The following is a 21,740-nucleotide window of genomic DNA, read 5'->3' as shown; positions in this document are numbered from 1 at the left end:
CAAAACACAAAAAGCACAGCAGTGATATTTTACTAAAAGGGTGCTAAATAAATAAAACGAACAAGGTAAAGTTAATGCATGGAATAATAAATAATAGGCCAACTGAAATAAAAATAAAAAGCATTTCGGATCCCTCTGTACGATTCCAAGAAGAGTAGTCAGCCTCGTTTTGACTACCTTTTGACAATAAAAGTCTGACCCGATCAATACGTAAATGGAACGCCAAGGTATTCAGGTCTTTTTGAGTCTGCTCAAAAAAACACAAAAGGTGTTGGCTCCAGCGTAGGGTTATCTGGTGAAAGAATCAATATGGTTTCTCTCGATGGGGCTTTATTAAAAAAAAACATAAAAACATGTCAATCTATTTCTGTATGTGAAGCAGAAAAGCCGGTCGTAAAAAGAGGATTTTATAATTGTTGATATGGTATCAAAATATGCAGTTGCATTAAAAAATGTTATACAGCAATAATATTGTTGTACTGGATCTAGTTGAAACTGCGTGAACTTTACCGGTGTTTTCTCTTACTTCTTATAAAATATAGCCATTGCACACGGATGCATTAATAACACATTAAAGGCGATGCCAACGTTATTTATTTCGTCTATAACATTATATTATACATGTACCTGTTTTAATTCGGCTGATCTATTATTTTGAATAAATAAAATTTGGTGATATATGCCCTAAAAACGCTGTCTCCGTTTGTTACAGGTTTTGAGCAAAGACAGAAAGACAAAAGCTCATCGTAAAAAGGGCTTTTTTGTAAAAGTATTAGTTGGCAAGCATAGGGGTACTCCAATGACGTTTTTACAGCAAGACGTACATGTACCCTTCAGACAGATGAAGTAAAATAAAAAAAATATTTATTTCTTAAAATAACCTAGTACATTGATTTGATCATGCACTATCAAACTATAATCCAAATTAAGATATATTCATAAATCTATAACTGCATTTCTCTCAGTTTGACAAAGACAAATGTGTAGCACGGACTTAACACACGTGTTCTCTTTGGAGTAGCGTATATCTAAACATATTTACATATAACCGTTCCAACAATGCAAGTGTCCATATGGCTTAAGATGATGCAGTTATTGTTGTCATTATGTCCATCTAGCACCACTACTATCACGTTTCACAGACTTGCCTCATTTGTGTATTCACGGGGATCAAATTATAAAACAATTTTACAACGTATCCCATTATTTCAATGCCAGTCTAGTAAGGTGAGGCGACAAAAGGCCAAAATTTTCAGATTTAGTGTCCCCTTTATACGCAGGCCTGAATCATATCTGCTGGTCAAACTCAGCCATAAACCATAAAGGTCAAAACTCTTGAGAACCCCACTGATATCCCTTGCGAACCATGTCGTCTTCACTGACAGTTTTGACGACCTCGATCTCTTTCGTTTCCGGTTCCGGTTGTACCTGGTTCTTCTCTGTGTGGTCTGCGCCCCCACGCTTTACCGTGCGCACGATTATCATCACTAACACGACCACCGGGATCCCGGCCCCCGATACACCTAATATGAATACGACTGGGAACAGTATAAAATCTGAAACAAAGGTAAAGAAAAAAATTAAAAAATAATAATTACTTCTTTCTGTGTTTTTTTTTCTTAACCATATTTGGATTTCTGTGACAGAGCATTTTATAATAATTACAACCAGCTGTATAATATCTCTGGCAGAAAAAAGAAGAAATGTAGGATTTTTTCAAATCTATATGAAGCAATTAAGGTTAAACAAGATTCTAATGAAATGCAAGATGGAGACAAGAATGATGTTTTTAAAATCTTTATAACCTCAAGTGAATAGATCTCTTCAGTTAACAGAAACTCGACCTTTTCGGATTTTATAAATTCTCCAAATACCATGTAATTTTTTTTCACTGTGTACAATGATTTTCTACAGTAGTTATGGTGGCAGATGTGGAACCCATACCGGCAATGCAATTCACAGGTTGCCCGCTCCATTGTGACGAAGATAAACACGTGCGATTTGCGGATCCCTCGAGACTGTATCCTTCATTGCATGAGAACTCAATGGTGACGCCTTCAAGATAATTAGTGTCCGTCAAATTTCTCTGACCGTTATCTGGTGCACCGAGCCGGCCACAGGCTACAACTGAAAAACAAAGACAAAATGAAACTAGAAGGTACGCAATCGCTTTCATCACACGTATGATAAGAAAGTGTTGCTTTGTTCAACTCTTACATTAACGCCAATAGGCCTACCACATATATAGGCTACCTATTGCCATAAAGTCGATTTTTATTGTGCTTTAAAAACTTTAACTTAATGTCAATATCAGACTCAAATTTTTCCATTTCCTCCAATTTTTTTTTATACTTGTACATCCATATCTATTTTCCAGCTATTTTCTTTTACTTCGTGTGTCACCTACCTTTCGTTATTACTAAAAAATTCAACAATCGTGTTTATGAAGTAATCCACGGTTTAGATGTTAGGTCTACTTTTCTTAGACTATTGCGGTTGTGTTTATGTATAGTAATATTATATAAACCATAAAGTGTATTGAGTATGGATAATATTTAACTTTTTTACCAGTTTGAGTATCGGCAACAGCTGTTTGATAATCATCTGCTATTCTTTTCGTAGCAACAGCAATGGCGGCACTTCCGGTGGTGACGTAATCAAAGATACACTGGTTATGGTCTCCACACAGAAGCGTCACCTCAGTAACGTTGACGGAGTCCAGTGAAATGACAAACGTGGGAACAAACGCGGGATTTTGGTAGGAAGTGTGACTCTGCCCCGGGTCGTAGGTAAATAAGGAACCAGAAGAACTGGTTCTCCCTGGAAAAGTAGGTTGAACTGTGTAATTTAATGTAACCATATATATCTCCTTTGAAGACTGACATACATTATGCAGCAATTGCAACATTGTACGCGAACAGAAGCCAATGTAACAATATGACGAACACATAAAAGTGAAAGTGAAGTACTAGTAAATGCTGATTTTAGTCAGTCTTAGAGATCTACATTTTTAGAATAGGTACATTGTAATGTGTGCCACCGGGTAAACTGAACAGTTTTTGAACAACTGCTAGACCTACTTTTACACTTTTCAAACTCAGATCGTTAAATGAATCAATAACAGTGAAATGGTTCACATGATAAGAGTTCAGGAATTTTCACACAAATGATTTATTTGAAATAGTTCGCTAAATATTTTAACAAATAAACACTACTGTGCCGCTTACATGTTTCTCCAAAGTTATAATGAATGTCTTGGAGAGACGATGTCACTGGTATTTGAACCCCATTGGAAGTGGTGAAGTCGTCTGCTATATTTCCGTTCCAAACTCCTAACAGTCCTCTTGTTAATGCTTATAAAGCAAATATATATATATATATATATATATATATATATATATATATATATATATATATAGTAATCTAAAGAATGACACAAAAAAATGGGGACTACGAAAATAAATAGACATATCAAAAGATACAAGTAGATAAAATATAATAATTTAACTTCCAAATCAACAGCTTATGGTTCAATTAAAATCTCTTGATAAGATGTATTCTTAAAGGTTGCATTTTGTGTGTCACTTGCTTTGCAATATACTGCAGTATGTGAAAAAATGTTCAACATTTTATCAAAAACACAGTCTTCCATGTACTTTGCTGAATAATAGTAAAATAAATAAAAGGTTTATAAACTTACTCCTTAACGAATGTGGTAGCATCAGCATGAAATTTAATAATCCAGCCACGTGACTGAATGTGACGTATATATTGTCCAGGTCGAGGCTGACATTAATGGCTTGTGTCGCTGGGTTGCGAACGAGGCTGATTCCTAAAGAAAATCGCTCATATTAGGCCTACATTGAAAAGTGAAAAGAAACTGAAGACTTTTAAGACAGCACGGTCGTTCGTTCAAGTTAACTTTCTTTTTCAAGGTTGTTTTCAAAATAGGCAGTCAAGTAATCAATAAAATGAAAAAAAAAAAAAAAAAAAAATTAGCTAGATGTATGACGGCACGAAATACCCGTCAGAGCAGAAGATGATGTTAACGATAAAATAAATCACCGTTAAGGTACGTAAATAAACTAAATAAACGCCATATTCCCGATGAACATCCTGGTTAACATTAACCGATTGGTGGGCTTAATGACACAGCATGCAGACTGGTAGCTAAAACAATGCATCATAATATAAAACCAAAGCCTATTAAAAAACCGCTGCATAATTTACAACCATATAGATCAGTGTAAGGAAGCGTACTGTTGCAACTCAATTTATTTTTTATTTTTAAACTTCGAGCTGGTAACATAAAAGTTTGTGTAAGTAACTCAACATTTTGACTTACTAATTCGAAATTTCAGAAATCTCAAAATGTAATTAAAAAACAAAGTGGCAGCCATACGCTTCCGTCGTAATGAGGTCTACTTGCCGCCGTAAAGAGTCAGGCTGTCCCCCAGGGTGTCAAAATCCACCCTCAAGCCAGCTACGTACACATCCACCCTCACTGAAGAGACCGACCGCACTTCAACCGTCTCATTGGTCCCTCTCAACGCCACAGAGGTCCAGCCCGTGGCAGAGGACAAGGAGCCTGATAAAAGAATCACATGGACTTCAAGAAAATATCTGATGAGAAATACCTCAATTAGTTAGGACCGTATAATGCAGAAACATAAACACGTTTTCGGATACGCTTATTTAAAACCAAAAGATGCATTAGTTATATCAATGAGCTATAGGTCTATGCACCCATGGGCTATATGAAGTGATAGTGAAAGCTGCTTTATGACCGTGCAGCTTACTTGGTTTTAGATTAGATTGTATTCATATTCATGTGAACAAAAGTTAATTTGATAACAGAGGAAGGGACAACTTTTTGACTCACTGGGATCAGCATTATATGTAACAGGTTAATGACGGTAAAACAGTCTTATTGGCCTGAATTTTAAAGACTTACTTTTTAAATCACAACATGTTAACTGATTTCTTTAATATATAAATACAATAAATCAAGGACAAAATTTTACAAAATGTTTTATAGTGTACGAGAAAAAGGGGATTCAAAAGACAAAATTCCGATTGGTCAGTTTCTAGTGACGTCATATGCGCCAGATCTATGGGCTGCTGTGTGCGTGTGTTGTGATGGCACAGCCAATATATGACTTACCGTTCACATGCCTGATCTGTTCTGCCCGTCCCTGCATGGTAAAAGTCCCGTGGGTGGTCTGGACCAGGGTGTATTCCCCTACCCCGTTAAACGTGTAGTTCAGACCGTCCAGCGTTATAAGGTGGGGATCTCCGATGGATACAACTGATGTAAAAAGAAACGGGTATTACGGGTAAGGGTTTTTAAGACACCTTGTAGCTTTGATATATGGTTTTCTACTAGTACACTTAACATCTCTTTTGATTTTAAGTTTCATTTCATTTGGACTGGCTAAAAACTCGGTTAGCGAGTCCCAATGCAAGCACGCACGCAGGCACAAATTTCTTGAAACAGGTGTTTCAACCGACAGGCTTCAAATGTTAGATCGAATCTTGAAAACTTTAGATTTTGGGTTTCAATGTTTGTGTCATAATAGTATAATTCAACAATAGTTAAAGAATGTAAAATTTATTGAAAATTTGCTTTCATTCAGTTAAAACTTTCGTCAGCTTTTTAAGAATTTCGTTTCAGATTGAAAGATTTGCATTTTACAGTAGAACACATAATATAAGAATGACTTGCCTGGCCGTGGGGGGTTGTAATTTGCACTGTCATTAGATGGCCTCCTCGCGGCAAACTTATCCACGCACTTGCCCTCTTTATCTGAAGACCTGTGACAGCAGAACTGATATGGGAGCTCGTCGTGCCAAAAGTTGCTTAGCAACGGGACCACGCCCTCTACCTCCGGACACCCTTTCCTGTGTGCCCTGTCTTGTGAACCACCGCCATATTGGCTATCGGCTAGTATGAGGAGGTTTCCGTCACTGCCGTAACAGCACTCTTGTCCTCCTCCCGACGGGCTTCATGAAAATAATTGAACAGGATCTGGATATACATGTATTTCTTAATGTGCTTTAACTACATGTATGTCTATGTCTATGTAATTAATACCTCTCGAAGATTTGAAGGTCTCTGATTTTTATTCTTCTTAAACATTGTTGATACAATTGAACTACAGCTGGGTAAAGAAAACAGCTGAATGACTCTCATTTCTTCGTGTAAAGCCTTGTTTTATATGACGAACCTTACTTAAAGTACCAACGAGAGGTTGGATTCTCACCTGCACCTATTAGACTGCACACAGTGCACGGCCCCTGGGCGAAGATAGCATCCGCCAGGGGCGTCTAAGTTACAGTCTGGGTCTTCTTCAAACGTCCCCCTATCTCTAACCGCCTGCTGGAGCACGACAGGGCACGCTGGAAGGTCGGAGTGCAAGGTCCACGAGGAGTCTTCCTCAAACCAGTGGTCACACAACTCGTCGTTCACCCACTGGTAATGAACCTTCACCTTGTCTTTGGTGTCTTGCCATGTGTTCCTTAAGAAAGATCCGTTTTTTACAGCGGAGTCCCTTAGCTTTGTGAAGACGTTCGTCTTGGAGGTTGATGCTTGGCCGTTCCGCAACTCTGTAGCAATATAGGCATTGAGGAGCCACAGCATGTAGTGGACGTCGGACCATAAACAAGGTTTTCTAAAAATGACAATGTTAAACACATGTACGGAAATACAAGCGTTGCAGTGAACAAAAACGAGTTGGCAACAGATCTGTAATAAGCTGCCGTTCTGCCTGCCTAACTTTGTTTCAATCCAGTACAAAAGAGAATCCTTTTACAAAAATCAGATTACAATCCTATAAGTATACTAATTTGACCACACTTGACTAACATTTACTCGATATTTTAACCTTTTAAATATGTTGACACCTTGATGTCCACCTGGTCCTTTCACCTATGTTTACTATGAAACTCATGACTTACGTCAGATTTTGACCAACTGCTGATCCAGAGGGCGTCAAGCGAATTGCGCCAAAGCCTACGGCGTCTACTGCCACTTCGCCACGTGCATTAAGAAGACTGTCAAGCTCTACGAGACCGGAATTGGCAATACCCGAAGCAAGACGAATCCAATGGTTGGTTACTATGTTATCAGATATACTGTTGGGGCAACGACAAAAAAGAAAAAGGAATTGCTTGACAGCACAGGGTAAATGTATTGTGTTTATATGTTAAAATGTCATTGCAAATGAAAAAGGTTTTCAAAAAACCATTTTAGAAGCTCCATGGCATTACGATTACAAATATACACCTTAGATTGCACTGTTAACTTTGACACACGCTATTCGTGTTGCCATTTGACACCAAAAAATGAATTATTGATATACACATGCCTGATGGATTACCATTACTGTAAAGAGAAGTTTCATCTAAAAGCAATCTTAGGGTCAGTTATACCTGAAACCAAGTATATCCACATCTATCAGTGATGAACTCAAACTGGCGGACTGCCACTGTATGACGTAAGTACCAGTCATGGTCCAAGCATCCTCCCTTACCCTGACGACATCCGGCGTAGCTGACGTGTTTACAACTGTGTGCAATAAAAGTGAGAAAAGGTTTTAGAGAACATAGTTTCATTGATACAAAATTTTGAGTTAACATTATCTGTTACATTACGCTGGATTTTGACAAAAGTGTGGCCACTTTGAACCTTAACGACAAATTTGGGACCATTCCCACAGATATTTGGAGCGATCTATCTCCCTGGGGAGTCTCACTAAATTGCTATCAACTTAACCGGTTTAAGTGTCTACCATGCCTATTCAAGCTGTTAGAGGGTAATTATCTTTACCCTAGCTCATTCGGTAGGTGTGACAGGCATTTAAGCCGTTTAAGTTGATAGCAATTAAGTGAGACTCCTCAGGGAGTTAGTCCGGTCCAGATGGATCGATCTAGGCATGGCAACCCAGTCTTTGACTTTTTCTATCTAAAACAAATCATATAAATTTATTTTGTTCTTTTTGACAATTTTCACGACTTATCCAGATTTTTTAACAGGATGTACAGTTTTGATTAAATGACATGTTCATATAATGCTAAAGCAATCACAAATTTTCTCTTTATTTTGATAAAACATTAGCAAAATTGCCTTTAGTACATGGTTGATTTTACTGTAAATTTTTTGCATTCATCTACAATTTCTTTTCACATATCTTTTTAACAGTAAAAATGGTAGAAAAATACGTGGCTTGATCTTTTGTGAAACATTCTAATAACAGTCATATTATCAATGACAAAGAGTCACCTGTTTCAAGAGGCTATACCTGGTATAAACTCTGCTGAATGTGAGTATGTAGTACCACCGTCTATGGACACCTCAAATTTGACTGAACTCGTGGTGGCAAACATAGGTGGCGTATAGCACATAGCCTTAAGGTCGCTGATGAAATACCCAGGTACTACAGCGCCTCCTATCTTACAAACAATATTGCTTGTGATTTGGATACAGGGTCCAGAAAGTTCGATGGCTGTTCCGCCTAAAGCGGGACCCCTAACTGGCGAGGTATAGAGCGTTCCTGGAAATACGGAAGTTAGCAAATTAAGATATAAAGGAGATTTTAATTTAAAAAAACATCTGCTTGCTTGACCTCTCTGGCCAATACCACCAAAAACAAATTTATAAAAAATATAAAATGGATTGCGTACGGAATCAAGGCATACACCGAATTTTAATGTAGAAACTGACAAATGTTTTAGCATAAATGGAAAGGTGATGCAATCATCCCTGCCATATACCAAGTACATACGGTATAGTCAGGGCAGTAGCCTCCGGGGGGGCAGGGGGGGCAGCTGCCCCCCCCCTGGGATTTGAGGTGCAAAAAAAAAATAATAATCGCAATTTCTGACTTCTGATTGAGCAATAAATAACAGTTAAAATGCACCAGAATGCAGTATTATACATACAGTTTTAAAAATTTTCCACACCGTGGGAGGGGGACACCCCCACCCACACACCCCCTTTTTGGCTTCGCCCCCTCGTGTCCGCTTACTGCCCCCCCTGGCAGTTTGCTCAGGCTACGGCCCTGATAGTAATTTGAAACGTTCTTTAATATATCATGAAGACCAGGGAAGCACTCATTTTAAACTCACGTGGCTTCCACGTGACAGCACGTCAACAACGTGGCAGCCACGCGGTCACGTGTGTCTGGTAAATCCTTACCTGCCTCCGTGCATCCAGCGGCTACCACCGTGGCCTCGTCTACCCTGAACACCCACCGGCCGGGTATGAGGACATTGCTCTTTGTCTCAATGTCCACGATAGAAGAGGTTCTGGAGCCAGGTACGGAGAAATAGCGTATTCCATCGCCAGCATTGAAGCCTGCCTGTGTACAGTTGGAGTGAACGAGACACGAAAGAAATGAAAAGAAATATAGCACTACTTGTTAAATTTGTATTGACAGGAAATTTAGACAGGCAGTTATGTAGTAAAAGAAGACTTGAAATAAGATGAGATGATTTTTTTCTTTTTCGAAAGGTGCGGCTGCGGCATGTTGCAGTCTGATTCCTTCACTGAAAAACTGCGTTCCACAGGTTGAACGATTTTAAACTTAAAAGAAGACGTTTGATACAAAATGCTGTTGGGAACAGGAAACGGTTAGAATTTAGTCAAAGACGGAGAGTCTTTGGCCATCCCATTCTGTAGGTGTGTATAGAAATGTGTATCATTTCGTAGTCATCATCATAACATCTTCAGCAGCACGTCGGAGCCATCACATGCTGTTGAAGACAAGCCAAGCGCCTCTTTCACTCACAGTATTCTCAGCCCTTCTATACTGACTAGGCCAGCATTTCTCAATAGTATATCTATTTCGTATATTAATATTTTTTGTTTTACTTTCTACAATTCCTGATCATATATTTAAATAAAACATAGGTATGTAAAATACTGCTTAACAATTATCACTCTTAATTGAATTTTATATAAGCAAACCCATCACTGTCTTTAAGCACCCCGCGTTGTTTTTACCTGTGCTGGCGTTCCACCCAGGCCGTTCACAGAGTCTCCACCGCTTGCCGTCCCTGTTGTCCACGTCACTTGTAAGTAGTTAAATATAACAAAGGAATGACGTCCATCCGTTGTCAAGACAACCTGGAAAGTGTTCGTCTGGAAGAAAGCACACGGAGGAATTTAATCACTGGTGTCCGAGATTGCTATGAAATAAACCTGTTCAAAGCCTAGCTTGTTCTTTTTATTGTTCAGAAACAAAACGAAATTGTCATAGCCTTGAGACAGTAACTTCAAATATTTGAAATTAAAGATATTAGATAAAGATCGCCGGAATTGTTTCATCCCATTTAATCTCAAACTCCACACAAATCATTACCGGTGTAGTGCTGCTGCCGCCATAAAACGTCACGCCGGCGTAGGTACAGACAAACGCCCAGGTGGCGTTAAAGTTAGACAGAACCACAAACGCTCTCCTCACGTCCTCGTCGGTTTTATTCAGCACCGCCTCGCTCGTGGTCTGGCGGTAGTACACCCTCCCCGTGTTTCGAGAGGTGTCGATGTCTGCCCAGAAAGGAGCGATGATCCTCCTGTTTGAGTCCAGTGGGAAGGGGTCGGGAGTGAACTGGGTGACCGAGACAAGGAAGGAAATAGCACCGTTTGAGTTCACCTGAATAAATACAATAAAATCTAATCAAATGTCGGTTTAAAAAGTAAGTTGTCTTTTGATGGGCGGGAAGAGAGGAGATTTAAAATAAGAATGAAATATAACACAGTTTTATTCGGAATACCGGTACGCACCCTGTAATACGATGAATTACTTTGTGTTGGTTGATAATTCCACGAACGAGAAAGAGAAAGAAATAGAAGAAGAATCACGACCCTGCGGGCCTTGTAGAGGGGCCCTGCCCTGAACGAAGAACAAGATCCTTTCGGAACCGTTTTTTTACGACACTAGATTCTGGTTACCAGAATCGCTTTTTGAGAAAGGAAACTGGAAACTAGACACTTATTTTTGCCCTCTCCGTTTTCTACCACCCATCTTTATCAAAACATGACCGCACGGTAGAGTAGAATATGGAATAGAATAGAGGACTTACTAATACAAAATTAATGAAGTAAAAGAAAAAAAAATATTTGACTCACCTCCCGACACAAACCGAACAAAACGTTTAAACGTACAATATGAAGAAACAGTTTATAATATGACACCAACAAGCTAATAACTCAGTGAAAAAAATACGGCAAATGATATGTTATAAATAAGGGGACGGAAGAATTCAAAAGAAAATACGTAGCACCGCATACGCCTTACAGTAGTCTTCATATGATACCAACAAATTCATTAGCACAATGATATCATTAAATAGATTTCAGTACAAATTTTTAAAAATACAGGATATAAAAGCACTACATCTATCATACGTACGTATAAGGACGAATGGACCTGATCGAAGAAAGGGAAACCAGCAGCCAGCGCTATCTCCCCTGTCCCCCCGTCGTCGCTCACCGGCACTGTGGCGTCTCCCTCCGCGAGCCCATAAGGGTACAATATACCGGAGCCCTGAACCGCGGCTATGAGCGATAAAATCCAAAACAGATATAAGCAGTAGGGGCACCTCAGCGACGCCGTCATGTTTCGTGGGCGTCCATCATTAACACATGATATGCCTGTATCTTTTAACTTCTGTGTTTTGTGTACGCTGAAGTGTGAGTCTCCTCGTTACTTCTCGCCATCTTGTTCGGTAAGGAAGGAGGAAGGTCAAAACTTTTGTTCAACTTGACCTCAGTCAGTTATAAGGCTATGCTGGTTTTATACCTTACAGGGTGTTAAAAACACGCATACATTGTTCGGGCTTTTGCGAAGTTTACAATTGGTTAAAAACATATTAACGGTGTTTTAGAATTGGAAAGCAAATGAAATTTTGTTTTACTGTCTTATTCTGTCAGATGGATTGCTGTCAATTTATAATTTAAGACGTTCATGGAGAAAAAAGAAACGGAGAAGGCCTACAAGATGAATATTGAACCTTCCTCATCGGCAAATATAACATCTCGACGGTGAATTTATATCTTGAACCTGAAGATAGAACAATTAGGGGCTATAATGCTAAATTTGTGTCAGTTTAATACGTTATAGGGGCACGTATAAGTTTGCATTTTAAAAACGTTAGCATATGGACCATAAAATGGCTGACAAATGTATTTTGGAAACTCTTTAGTACATTTTCATATTGAATGCTGCAGAACCATGCATAAAAGCCCGACTTATCTTAGATTTTTTAGTTTTATTTCAAACTTTATAATGGTAATCAAAAGTCAAAAAATGATTGAACAAGTACATGTAATCAGGGATGGATGGGGGGGGGGGGGGGGGGAGGGGGGGTGCTGAAGGGCCCCGAAAAATGTTGGTACTTTGAAGGGCGAAAGGTGCCATTTGGTTCGGTTTATAACTATGATCCAGCTAGTCAAAATTCTAATATCCAGAAATCAAAAGGGGGGGGGGGGGGGGGCAAGACACCCCTGACACTCCCCCTCCTCTAAATCAGCCACTGTGTAATAATGCTGGCTAAGTAAGCGCACAAGTGTTGTGATACCGACGATGACCCAAGAGAGTATAATTGCCAGTCACAAGTGAGTGTGAGGGCCTGATAGCTCAGTCGGTTAGAGCGTCGTGCTAATAACGCGAATGTCCTGGGTTCGAGCCCCAGTCGGGCCATTCTTTTCTTTTGTGGCCCAAGAGAATATGAAGCAGCCAACTGTTTGGTTTGAGAGTTTTTATTTGTTTATAATACGCATATACATATGCCATTGAATGACTTGACGTTTAGCGAGAATCCCGGTGGAGATAGATCGATCCACAGTTAAGACGATAGGGTCTGGGAATGGTCACTACGTCCCAATTCATCATAATCATACTCCAAGCATAGAGCGGTTCTATACTTTTCAACCCCCCTGCGCGTTACCTTCACCTCTAAACTAAGTTATAAAGATCGGTAATTTAATACATGGTGTCAACAAACAACACTATAAGGGCCTACCTAGCGATGCATTCTTTATACGTTTACTTTGACTGCGCGGCTTTGACACAGATGTTATGCTTTTCTTTAGAAAGTCGGGTTCTTCACACAAAAGGGCATGCACAATAAAGAGGTAAGAACTATGTTGTTTATTAATAACGTACGGGTAGGTCTATGGAACACTATAAATGCCCCCTTAAACAAACCTATGGATTACAAATTATTCGGCAAGACGATTAACTCTGTGATTTTATTGTGTTTAAGAAAACTTATAGTGTAGAATAAATACATGTGCGTTTGAAAAGTTTGGCACAACGTTCAGTTCATTAAGGCGCTGATAACTGCGGTGTAGATATAGGAAAGAGCATAAGTTTTACTATACAAGAAATAATAATCAACAAAATGTTGCGTTGTCTAAATTTATCTGTAAATATACTGTGCATAACGATTTACGATAACGCAAGACGACCACAGTGTGATCATGAACTCCTTTTTCTTAGACTTGTGAAGACTCTTTTGTCTATAGCGACTTATATTTGTCTGGTCCTTTTTCTTAGTCTTCACTAAAGTAGGGATATCTTTTAAATAAAAGTCCATGCGAGAGTATTTTGGCTGCAAAAGCTGCATTTCGCTTTGGGTGTAGATTCAAATTAAACTCCGTTGGCCCTAAGGCGCCGCCAACGTGGGCTTAGTTACATCACACTCCGGTGAGAAAGGGCCTAAAAATAAATAAATAAATAGATAAATAAATAATAAACATACATAAAAAATATAATTTAAAAGAACATAATAATAATAATAATAATAATAATAATAATAATAATAATAATAATAATATTTGATAAAGGTTATCAGTATCCCTGTGCCAGTAGACAGAATTCTCTGGTGCAATACTTGTTTTTCAATATCCAGTTAGAACTCACTAAACAAAATAAGATAAATAAAAAACTTTGAATGCTATTTCCACGAAATTCTTGCCTGTAGCTTCTTTCGTTAGTGTTTACTCTTATAATGTTCACGCTGCGTTTCACTGGTATATCATCCACGTGGCTGAGAAAAACTTTGACAAAATGACTAAGGGTGCATGCATAACCTAACGTGTGTGCTAGGGAGAAAGAACCCCCACACAAGCATTCGCATGCATGTTACACGTGTTATTTTTTTACCTTTTATTGTGAAGACCTCTGTTGCTGATGTGGTACAGTGGGTTTCGCAGCCGCCGTATCTGTTAACGCATGCGCACCGAACCCCGGGCCCTGTGCCCATAGGTTCTACCTGAGGGTTGAAAGGGAAATCGGACATATATGATAGAAATTAAAAAGGAGACACATAGGCCCTTTTTCACTTTAGCAACGCAGCGAAGGCTGGTTTCGTATAATCACCTATTTTTATTTCACTTAGAATTTTTGTGAGCAAATATAGCCCAATCCTGTGTGTTCCCTTTTTCACATCTTCTGAAGAGTTGCTATTACACGTTTCCATTTGAAACGGTGGCTTTCTGGTTTACTGTACATTACTTCACTACTTATTTCTGGAACCTTTGATACCTTTTATTTCTCGCTATACGAAAAAATAATCACTCTTTTTTCCTACCTTTTCTCTGCACAGTTCTTTTGCTAAATCTGTTTTATCTGAATAGGTATTTAGCTAACAGAAGTATAGCGATTTTAATATCTAAACACTCGGAAGTGATGACTGTCATCCAATCAAAAAATCTAAACAATTAAGAATAGCATATACGAAAATGGATGAATAAATATTTAGATATAAGGAAAAATAATGGCCAATGATAAAAAAGTTGACAACATAGAACTGAATTATTGGGAATAAAGACTATCGTAATGATTTGCTTGTTTTAAATATTGGCGATCATTAATATATAAGGAGAATACTTAGCACTGGTGTAAATGTAAGAGTCATATTGGGCTAATCAACAGACACATAATATGTGAAAAAATTAATAACAATACACAATAAGTCGGTTTTTCTTACCCATATCTTGTATCGGCCGGGGCAATTTCTTTTGAAGTTAACTTCGATTTTTTCTGATGTCTAAAAATAATAAATATTACAACTAATTTATATCAAAAGGAATACAGGCGCAGCAGGCCACAGTGGAAGGTTCATAACAACATCATCTAAACTGTAAAAATATCCAAATGAGAAATATCAGAATATCTTGCAATCAAAGTCATTTACATCAGTTACTTACAGACGGCACAAACACAGTAGAGACAATCTCAAAATCTCGGTCTTCCGCCCTTAAAAGGCTGACATTGTACGCCGCAAATGCGTGTGGCGCCTTCCTGAAGCTGACGAGCACGTTGTGTTTGTTGTGACTGGGCACAATCTTGTGTGTGATGGGGGTGGTCCACTCCGCGCTGGGAACTAATGCATTAGTAATAATACGTTACTGAGCACTTAAATGTGTACAAATTATATACAAATTACATTTTATAGGTTCTCTACTCTGTATATTTGTTTATACAAAATGCATAGTTAACAAAATAGGCATGAGGACTGAGAAATAGACTAGGATAATAAGACTATTGTAAGTAATGGGTACATGTATATCGTTTCTCAATGCTTACAGTTATGTTTAAATGTATGGCTCTTAAGCATGATTAAACTTTTGGACAGAGCATCCAGTTAAGTTTTTCAGGGTCCATTCTCTGCTCACGTACTATCATTAATCTACTTCATTCTGTCGTTTTGCTCCTTACATTTCAGTACGGAAAGAGTTTCTGTTTCAATTTCAGAGCGGTGGGGGCACTTATGATTTTTGGTGATGTATAGCGACCCCTTTCAATTTCCAGGTCTTGATCACTAACACGCATTTCGCAAGTTTTGAAAGAAATGTTAATCTGTAGGACATTGCACTATAGAGGCTGTATTACTGATCGAATGTCTACATTGCTTAAAACGTGAATTCAGTAACGCACAGATCTGCACTAGCATACCTGATCATCAGATCTTCAGCATTAAATAGGACTTCACCCTGATTCTTTCTTTAATAACTATAAAAATAGAAGGCCTGAATGGGACTAGGCCTATGGCACATTCTGATTGTCATAATATTTTCTGGTAGAAAGATCTATAAGTTTTAATTTTGAAAAGACTTTTAATATTAGAATATTATTCAGCTGCACGGCTTATCAAAATTACCTACCGCTCTTCTTCTTCTCTGTCCTATATTCTATCACTGAACATCGCAGGGCAGACGAGAAGACAGCGCATACCTCGATCTCTACGGTTAGTTGCTCTGGTACGGGCCAGATCTCCACGGAATACTTTGCCTTGCATGAAAAAAGAAAAAAAAACAGATGGCACAGTTTATTTTGTATTTTAATGTAATAAATAAATAAATAAATATTTTTTCAACGAACCTTTCTTTCAAAGAGAGAGAGAGAGAGAGAGAGAGAGAGAGAGAGAGAGAAATGTGCTTCTAGGATGAGAGATACCAATGACTATAAAAATTTTGAAGAAACCTTACTCTTGGTTGGAGATCCGTCCTCTTCCAGTTTATTTCGCGGTCGAGTATTGCACACACTAGTTCATCGCCAATGGAATAAATACTGGTAGCACTCTGAATCTTTGCTGATATTCTGAAGTCTGTCAAATTTTCTAAAGAAATTTGAAAATAAAAGAAAGAAGTTATAAAATCAAGAAAGCACAATTACAGATCATCACAGAAGACACTGTTCTAACGATACCGCTTTATTTATATTATTTACATTGCATCTAATCAGTATGTAACAGGCACCAATGTACAAGTTTCCTTTGCTAAATTAGTAACCGTGAGAAAACGGTGTTATACACTGACGATGACTCATCGGACAACGTTTTGCTAAAAGTGGAATAAGCGAGGCCCGATAGCTCAGTCGGTTAGAGCGTCGTGCTAATAACGCGAATGTCCTGGGTTCGAGCCCCAGTCGGGCCATGTGGTATTCTTTTATTAAATAATAATATATTGAGCACAGAAATGTACTTTACATGTAAAGGATCTCTAACTACTATATATTACTCATATGGAAAAATTAATAACAATTCAATTCAATTTATTTCTGTACTGGTACATAGATTGTCATGACATTAACATTAACTGGTGGCCACTAGACGGGATGCGTTTGGACCGATGAAACGTGACGGAGAGTCCCCTATAACAGAGAGTCCCCTATAACAGAGAGTCCTCTTCCCATTCATTTGTACAGGTGAGCCTCGCCTTAGATTTCGACCCACTTAGGTCAGACTAACCCTAACCATTATAACTATATGGAGGGCGGACTTTCTGTTACACGTACCCTCAGTTTCGTTACACCTGAACTTGAGAGACATTACTCAGAAATGGTGAGCGTTCATGGTCTGAGGGTGAATATATTGCCCTTTCTATCTAATTTTGAATGTTTAACTTTCACACTTGGACGTTTTTGTTGCATTAGTTCAATTTGGTGTACAATTAAAGCCGTTGGAGATATCTGATCGAGTTCTTCACTTATTTACTGATATCATTGTTATTAAAATCGTCGTTACAATTTGTAGTCATTTAGGGGTAATTCCTAATGACACTGTTATTCAAGGTAGATCGATTCAACTACGCGTGGACTCTCGCAAAATGAAAAATGTTGAGGAATAGACTATAAAAGACAGAAAAAGGAAGTGATGAAACGAGTACGTTGGAAAGAAGTTTCATTGCGAATGAACCCTTAGACTAAAAACGTGCTAAAAACGCGAATGTCCTGGACAGAGCTCCAATCGGGCCACGTAAATTTTTCAAAACTTCACCTCTCCCCTGGAACCAAAGGTGTCAAGTATATCTACACGATATATCATGCAAATGGAAAGAGCCAAAAAGAGAAAGAAAAGACACAGATAAACCTCACCGTGGCGGCCATTCTCCCACTCGACTAAGATACCCGGGTGCTGAAGTCCCCAAGTCCCGAAGTGGCGAAGTTTCCCCTCCGTGTGAAAGGCCTTCAGTGAGGTGGGTGCGCCATGATTGTGTCGGTTGTGATTGTGTTTGCTGCGATACTTGTAATCACACTCTGAAAACAGAAGCGCTTAATTAACAGACAGTTGTGCATGAAAAACGCAAGGAGCCAATTCAAAGGATATATTTCCATGGTAGATTTTTTAAATGTAATAATTAACGTTTTGGGACCAATAAGCTGATGCTTTGCAACTTGTGCCATATTTTTATAACAACTCACCCCCAAATAAAAAATTGAAGGGCCTATACCGTCTTTAAAATGTTAATTTTAGATAAGTCTTGTAAAAACAAACAAACAAACAAACAAACAAATAAACAAATAAACAAATAAATAAATAAATAAACACACAACTTCCTACTTTTAAAATTAAGCAGTGACGGATATGGGGGAGGGGGTGTCAAGGGGGTCCTGACCTTCGATTTCGGAAAAAAAAAACACACCAATGGTCCCTTCTTGAAATTAGAATTTTGACTAGCTGAATCACAGTTCTAAGTCTTACCAAATGGCACCGTTCGCCCTTTAAAATACCCAATTTTTCGGGGCCCCGAACCCCACGCCGCAGGGATTGCATCTGCGGCCTGTCATTCCTAAAAAAAAAAAAAAAAAAAAAAAAACCAAGCCCACCCCCCCTCATTCAAATAATCCTGAATCCGCCCCTGCCAAGAATTTACGGACTAAAATTCACAGTTCCAGAACTTCAGCCCGTCCCGTGGAATTTAATCACCTTCAGCAGTTGCATTCCTCCACTTTTATTACACGCGTGACACTCTCTCATCTAGGGTGTTTAACCGCAGCGTCTGAATTATGATTTATCTCTGTTTAATTGGCTATCACGTAAACAGAATTTGAAGAAATAACACACATAGCTTTGAATATAAACGACTAAATGATAAATACTCTAATGAATGAACGAATGATTAAGTGAAAAACGAGAGAGAGAGAGAGAGTAACCCCTGCTGCGATGACTTTTAAACAAACTCACATTAAGTGCATTGACGTAACTAGAAAAAAATCCAAATGACATCTGGATTTAATTACGATAAACCTGACCTCAATCATCAAGGAGTGTTACTTGTAGACTTTTTATATAAAAAATTCACGAGCAGTCTTTGGGAATCCATTAATGCCAAAAAAATGAAGCTTCTAGATTTTTTTTAATTCATTCAAGCCGATTCAAATAAGAGGCCTTTCTCTTTAACCTCGACTTAGCTCTGTGCCCTTATTTAATGATGTGTTTTTGTTTGGACGGTTTAATTATTAATATATTCTTGGAGACAAGAACACATGATTCAAATAGGTTTACACAATATTCTAATAAGGATATTTAACAACAATGAAAAAGAATAGTAATAAAAAAGAAATTAAACATAAAAAACAAATGGTTTTTCTCTCCCTTTTCATGATCTTACATTCTGCATTCATTAAATTATATGTGTTCTTGTTTGGACGACTGTAGATATTTAAAACGCAAACTATCCATTTGGCTCGTGCACAGAAACCCTCTGGCTTATAAACAGGATTAAAGGTAACATCAAAACAAACAAAAACATCAATTATATTCTCATATCCGCTGTTTCATTTTTGTCCAAGTTTGCTTTCCAAAATGCTGTTGAGGAGGCAGACAAACCAGTCCAGCTGTCTTTAAATTTCAAATCACGTTTCACTTTTTTCATTTTATTTAATTATTTGACATTAATTTTGTTCCATACACACGCAACACTTGTGCTTTCTGTACACATCTTCTAAAAATCCTTTCAAGGGCTATTCCTAGAAATGGAATAACTACTCAGGCTAAAAGCTTATCTTCAGAGGAATAGAAAAAAGATCAACTGGTGGGTTAGTATAGTTTTCAGTAAAGGGAACAATAGGGCCACGGTTCGTAAATCGGACTTTTTGAAAACTACGTCGACTTTTCATTAACATTATAACCTTTAAATAAAACGTAACAATCGTCCTTTTTAATGTCGCCAACATCAGTTTTTATATGTAAAAGAATAATAAAATAATAAAAATAAATTTGAACGAACGACTGAAAACAAATATCTTATAGAAAAAAAAAGAAAAAAAAAAAAAAAAAAAGAAAAAAAAAATCACACAACAAAAAAGGGCTTTGTACTGTGCCAACTACTCCGGCATGTCTAGGTATTTTTACGAGAGGAAACGCATGTATGTCCACTTTTGAGATTGACTATATCTTTATTTGTATTCGAATAGGAGATAAATAAGCCCCATACTTACTAGTGGGTGCACTGTGACACACAAGATAAGGGTGTTTCTGGAAAAGAAAAGTTCATAATTATTACGGATGCTATTTACTCAAGTTGAATGGCCTAATATTATTCATTTCAGGACGTTTTATTTTATCTTTTAAGAAATTCACACAGGAGACAAACAATCACCCGAACTTCATTTATTCATTTGAAAACATTGAAAATCAATTAGATAAATATCAAAATATGGCATTTCAATCAAAATCAAGCATTACTAAATCTGTAGACTTTTACATAAACGTATATGGAAAAGAAAAGTACTGCTGTATACATTTATGTATGAATGGACAACTGATATGTCAAAAGAACAGCAAGACATGCAGACGAAGAGAAAGAGAGAGAGACGAAAAGAAATGCAGACAAACAAAAATCACCCTACCTCTGGCTGGCAATATAACACAGGGCTGCTGTCTAGCTGGGAGAACGACCACGCGAACGTGAAAGTGAAGACAACGAACAGATTCCATTTAATAACGAAATCAGCCATCATATAACGTGGTACTGCAAGTTGGCAGACGTCTCGCATTAGGCACTATTTTCCCTTGCCCACGTGCACGAACCCAGGCGAAATTTGTGGTGATCGTCAGAGGATGGGCATGAATCACGTCGGCGTGTGAAAAGTTTAAATATTACTTACAACCACGTGCAGCCCTTCCTTTTTTAACACCAGGAATCCTTGTCGGTTGAGATGAAAATCCTGGTCAATTCAACACAGCAAGCAAAGTAAACCCGAGTCAGTAATATCAAGAGGGTGTAAAGAGACAACTTCTTGGTAATATATTGTCCTCTACAACTTAGCCTTCTGAATAGATCCTAATATATAATAATATCTTGTCATACTGTACGTTCCCGATTGCCTCGAGTGAGATCAAGGGCACAAAACCTGTGATGTTGACGGATGATACGGAAAGGCTCTGTCTTGGTTGAAATACCAGTACGTGCTACAGTACATAGCCTTTACCTATGTCCTTTTAATAAACATTTACATTAACCAGATATATTCCTGATAAAATCGCGATTAAAGTGGACATGCAGTGATAACGGACATTTTTTAGGTCAGGGGGAAATACCCTGTAATTCATAGTCTATCAAATACTCGGTCCAGTGACAAGTTTCCTGTATACGGACCTTACGGAGACCGCGTGAGGGGTACAGCAGAGTTGCCGCCAGTGCTACGACCCTCAGGGTTTATAAAAGACTGAATGCTGGTTAAAGTGAAAGTATACCTACCCATGCCAAAGACTTCCTTCCGACACTTATGTATCACGAGCTGGGTCTGATAGTGATAGCCTAAAGCTGACATAATCACCGCACAATGGTTAAACTGTTAAAACCATGCTTTCTTCAGAATCGAATGAACTTTGCGGGCTCGTGGACAACCTTGTTTACTGCTCACCGACTGCTAAAAACCTACAGAACTAGATTGTTTGGAACAAACTGGAAGCAATTGAGGTGGTTAAAAAGGTAAAGTGATAAAACT

The 21,740-nt window shown here is 38.2% G+C and overlaps 2 protein-coding genes and 2 non-coding genes across 4 annotated transcripts; 2 read left to right on the top strand and 2 right to left on the bottom strand.

Annotated features, from left to right (window-relative positions):
* Nucleotides 1-576: 576 nt before the first annotated feature.
* LOC106179913 (sushi domain-containing protein 2) lies at nucleotides 577-11,748 on the bottom strand. The gene is made up of 16 exons (XM_013563721.2): nucleotides 11,412-11,748; nucleotides 10,362-10,652; nucleotides 10,004-10,141; nucleotides 9,197-9,359; nucleotides 8,301-8,552; nucleotides 7,432-7,567; nucleotides 6,958-7,134; nucleotides 6,264-6,671; nucleotides 5,726-6,003; nucleotides 5,165-5,308; nucleotides 4,430-4,588; nucleotides 3,701-3,832; nucleotides 3,228-3,353; nucleotides 2,569-2,820; nucleotides 1,945-2,127; nucleotides 577-1,556 (listed from the first exon to the last, which is right to left on the bottom strand). The coding sequence occupies exons 1-16, from the start codon at nucleotides 11,616-11,618 to the stop codon at nucleotides 1,327-1,329; spliced, it is 3,276 nt and encodes a 1,091-aa protein (XP_013419175.2). The 5' UTR covers nucleotides 11,619-11,748; the 3' UTR covers nucleotides 577-1,326.
* An 879-nt stretch (nucleotides 11,749-12,627) lies between these two features.
* Trnai-aau (transfer RNA isoleucine (anticodon AAU)) lies at nucleotides 12,628-12,701 on the top strand. Its single transcript has one exon. It is a non-coding gene; the product is annotated as a tRNA-Ile (tRNA).
* A 435-nt stretch (nucleotides 12,702-13,136) lies between these two features.
* On the bottom strand, nucleotides 13,137-21,427 carry LOC106179930 (uncharacterized). The gene is made up of 9 exons (XM_013563743.3): nucleotides 20,640-21,427; nucleotides 20,229-20,265; nucleotides 17,883-18,044; nucleotides 16,496-16,626; nucleotides 16,172-16,298; nucleotides 15,215-15,390; nucleotides 14,995-15,054; nucleotides 14,169-14,277; nucleotides 13,137-13,721 (listed from the first exon to the last, which is right to left on the bottom strand). Exons 1-9 carry the CDS (start codon nucleotides 20,784-20,786, stop codon nucleotides 13,669-13,671), a joined length of 1,002 nt encoding a protein of 333 aa, XP_013419197.2. The 5' UTR covers nucleotides 20,787-21,427; the 3' UTR covers nucleotides 13,137-13,668.
* Nucleotides 16,869-16,942, top strand: Trnai-aau (transfer RNA isoleucine (anticodon AAU)). The gene has a single exon. It is a non-coding gene; the product is annotated as a tRNA-Ile (tRNA).
* Nucleotides 21,428-21,740: the final 313 nt, after the last annotated feature.

The sequence above is a fragment of the Lingula anatina genome, chromosome 6 (genome assembly GCF_051362555.1).
Source record: "Lingula anatina isolate TDL-2025a chromosome 6, LinAna3.0, whole genome shotgun sequence".
In the NCBI taxonomy this organism is placed as follows: domain Eukaryota; kingdom Metazoa; phylum Brachiopoda; class Lingulata; order Lingulida; family Lingulidae; genus Lingula; species Lingula anatina.
This window is presented reverse-complemented; position numbering and strand designations above follow the sequence as displayed.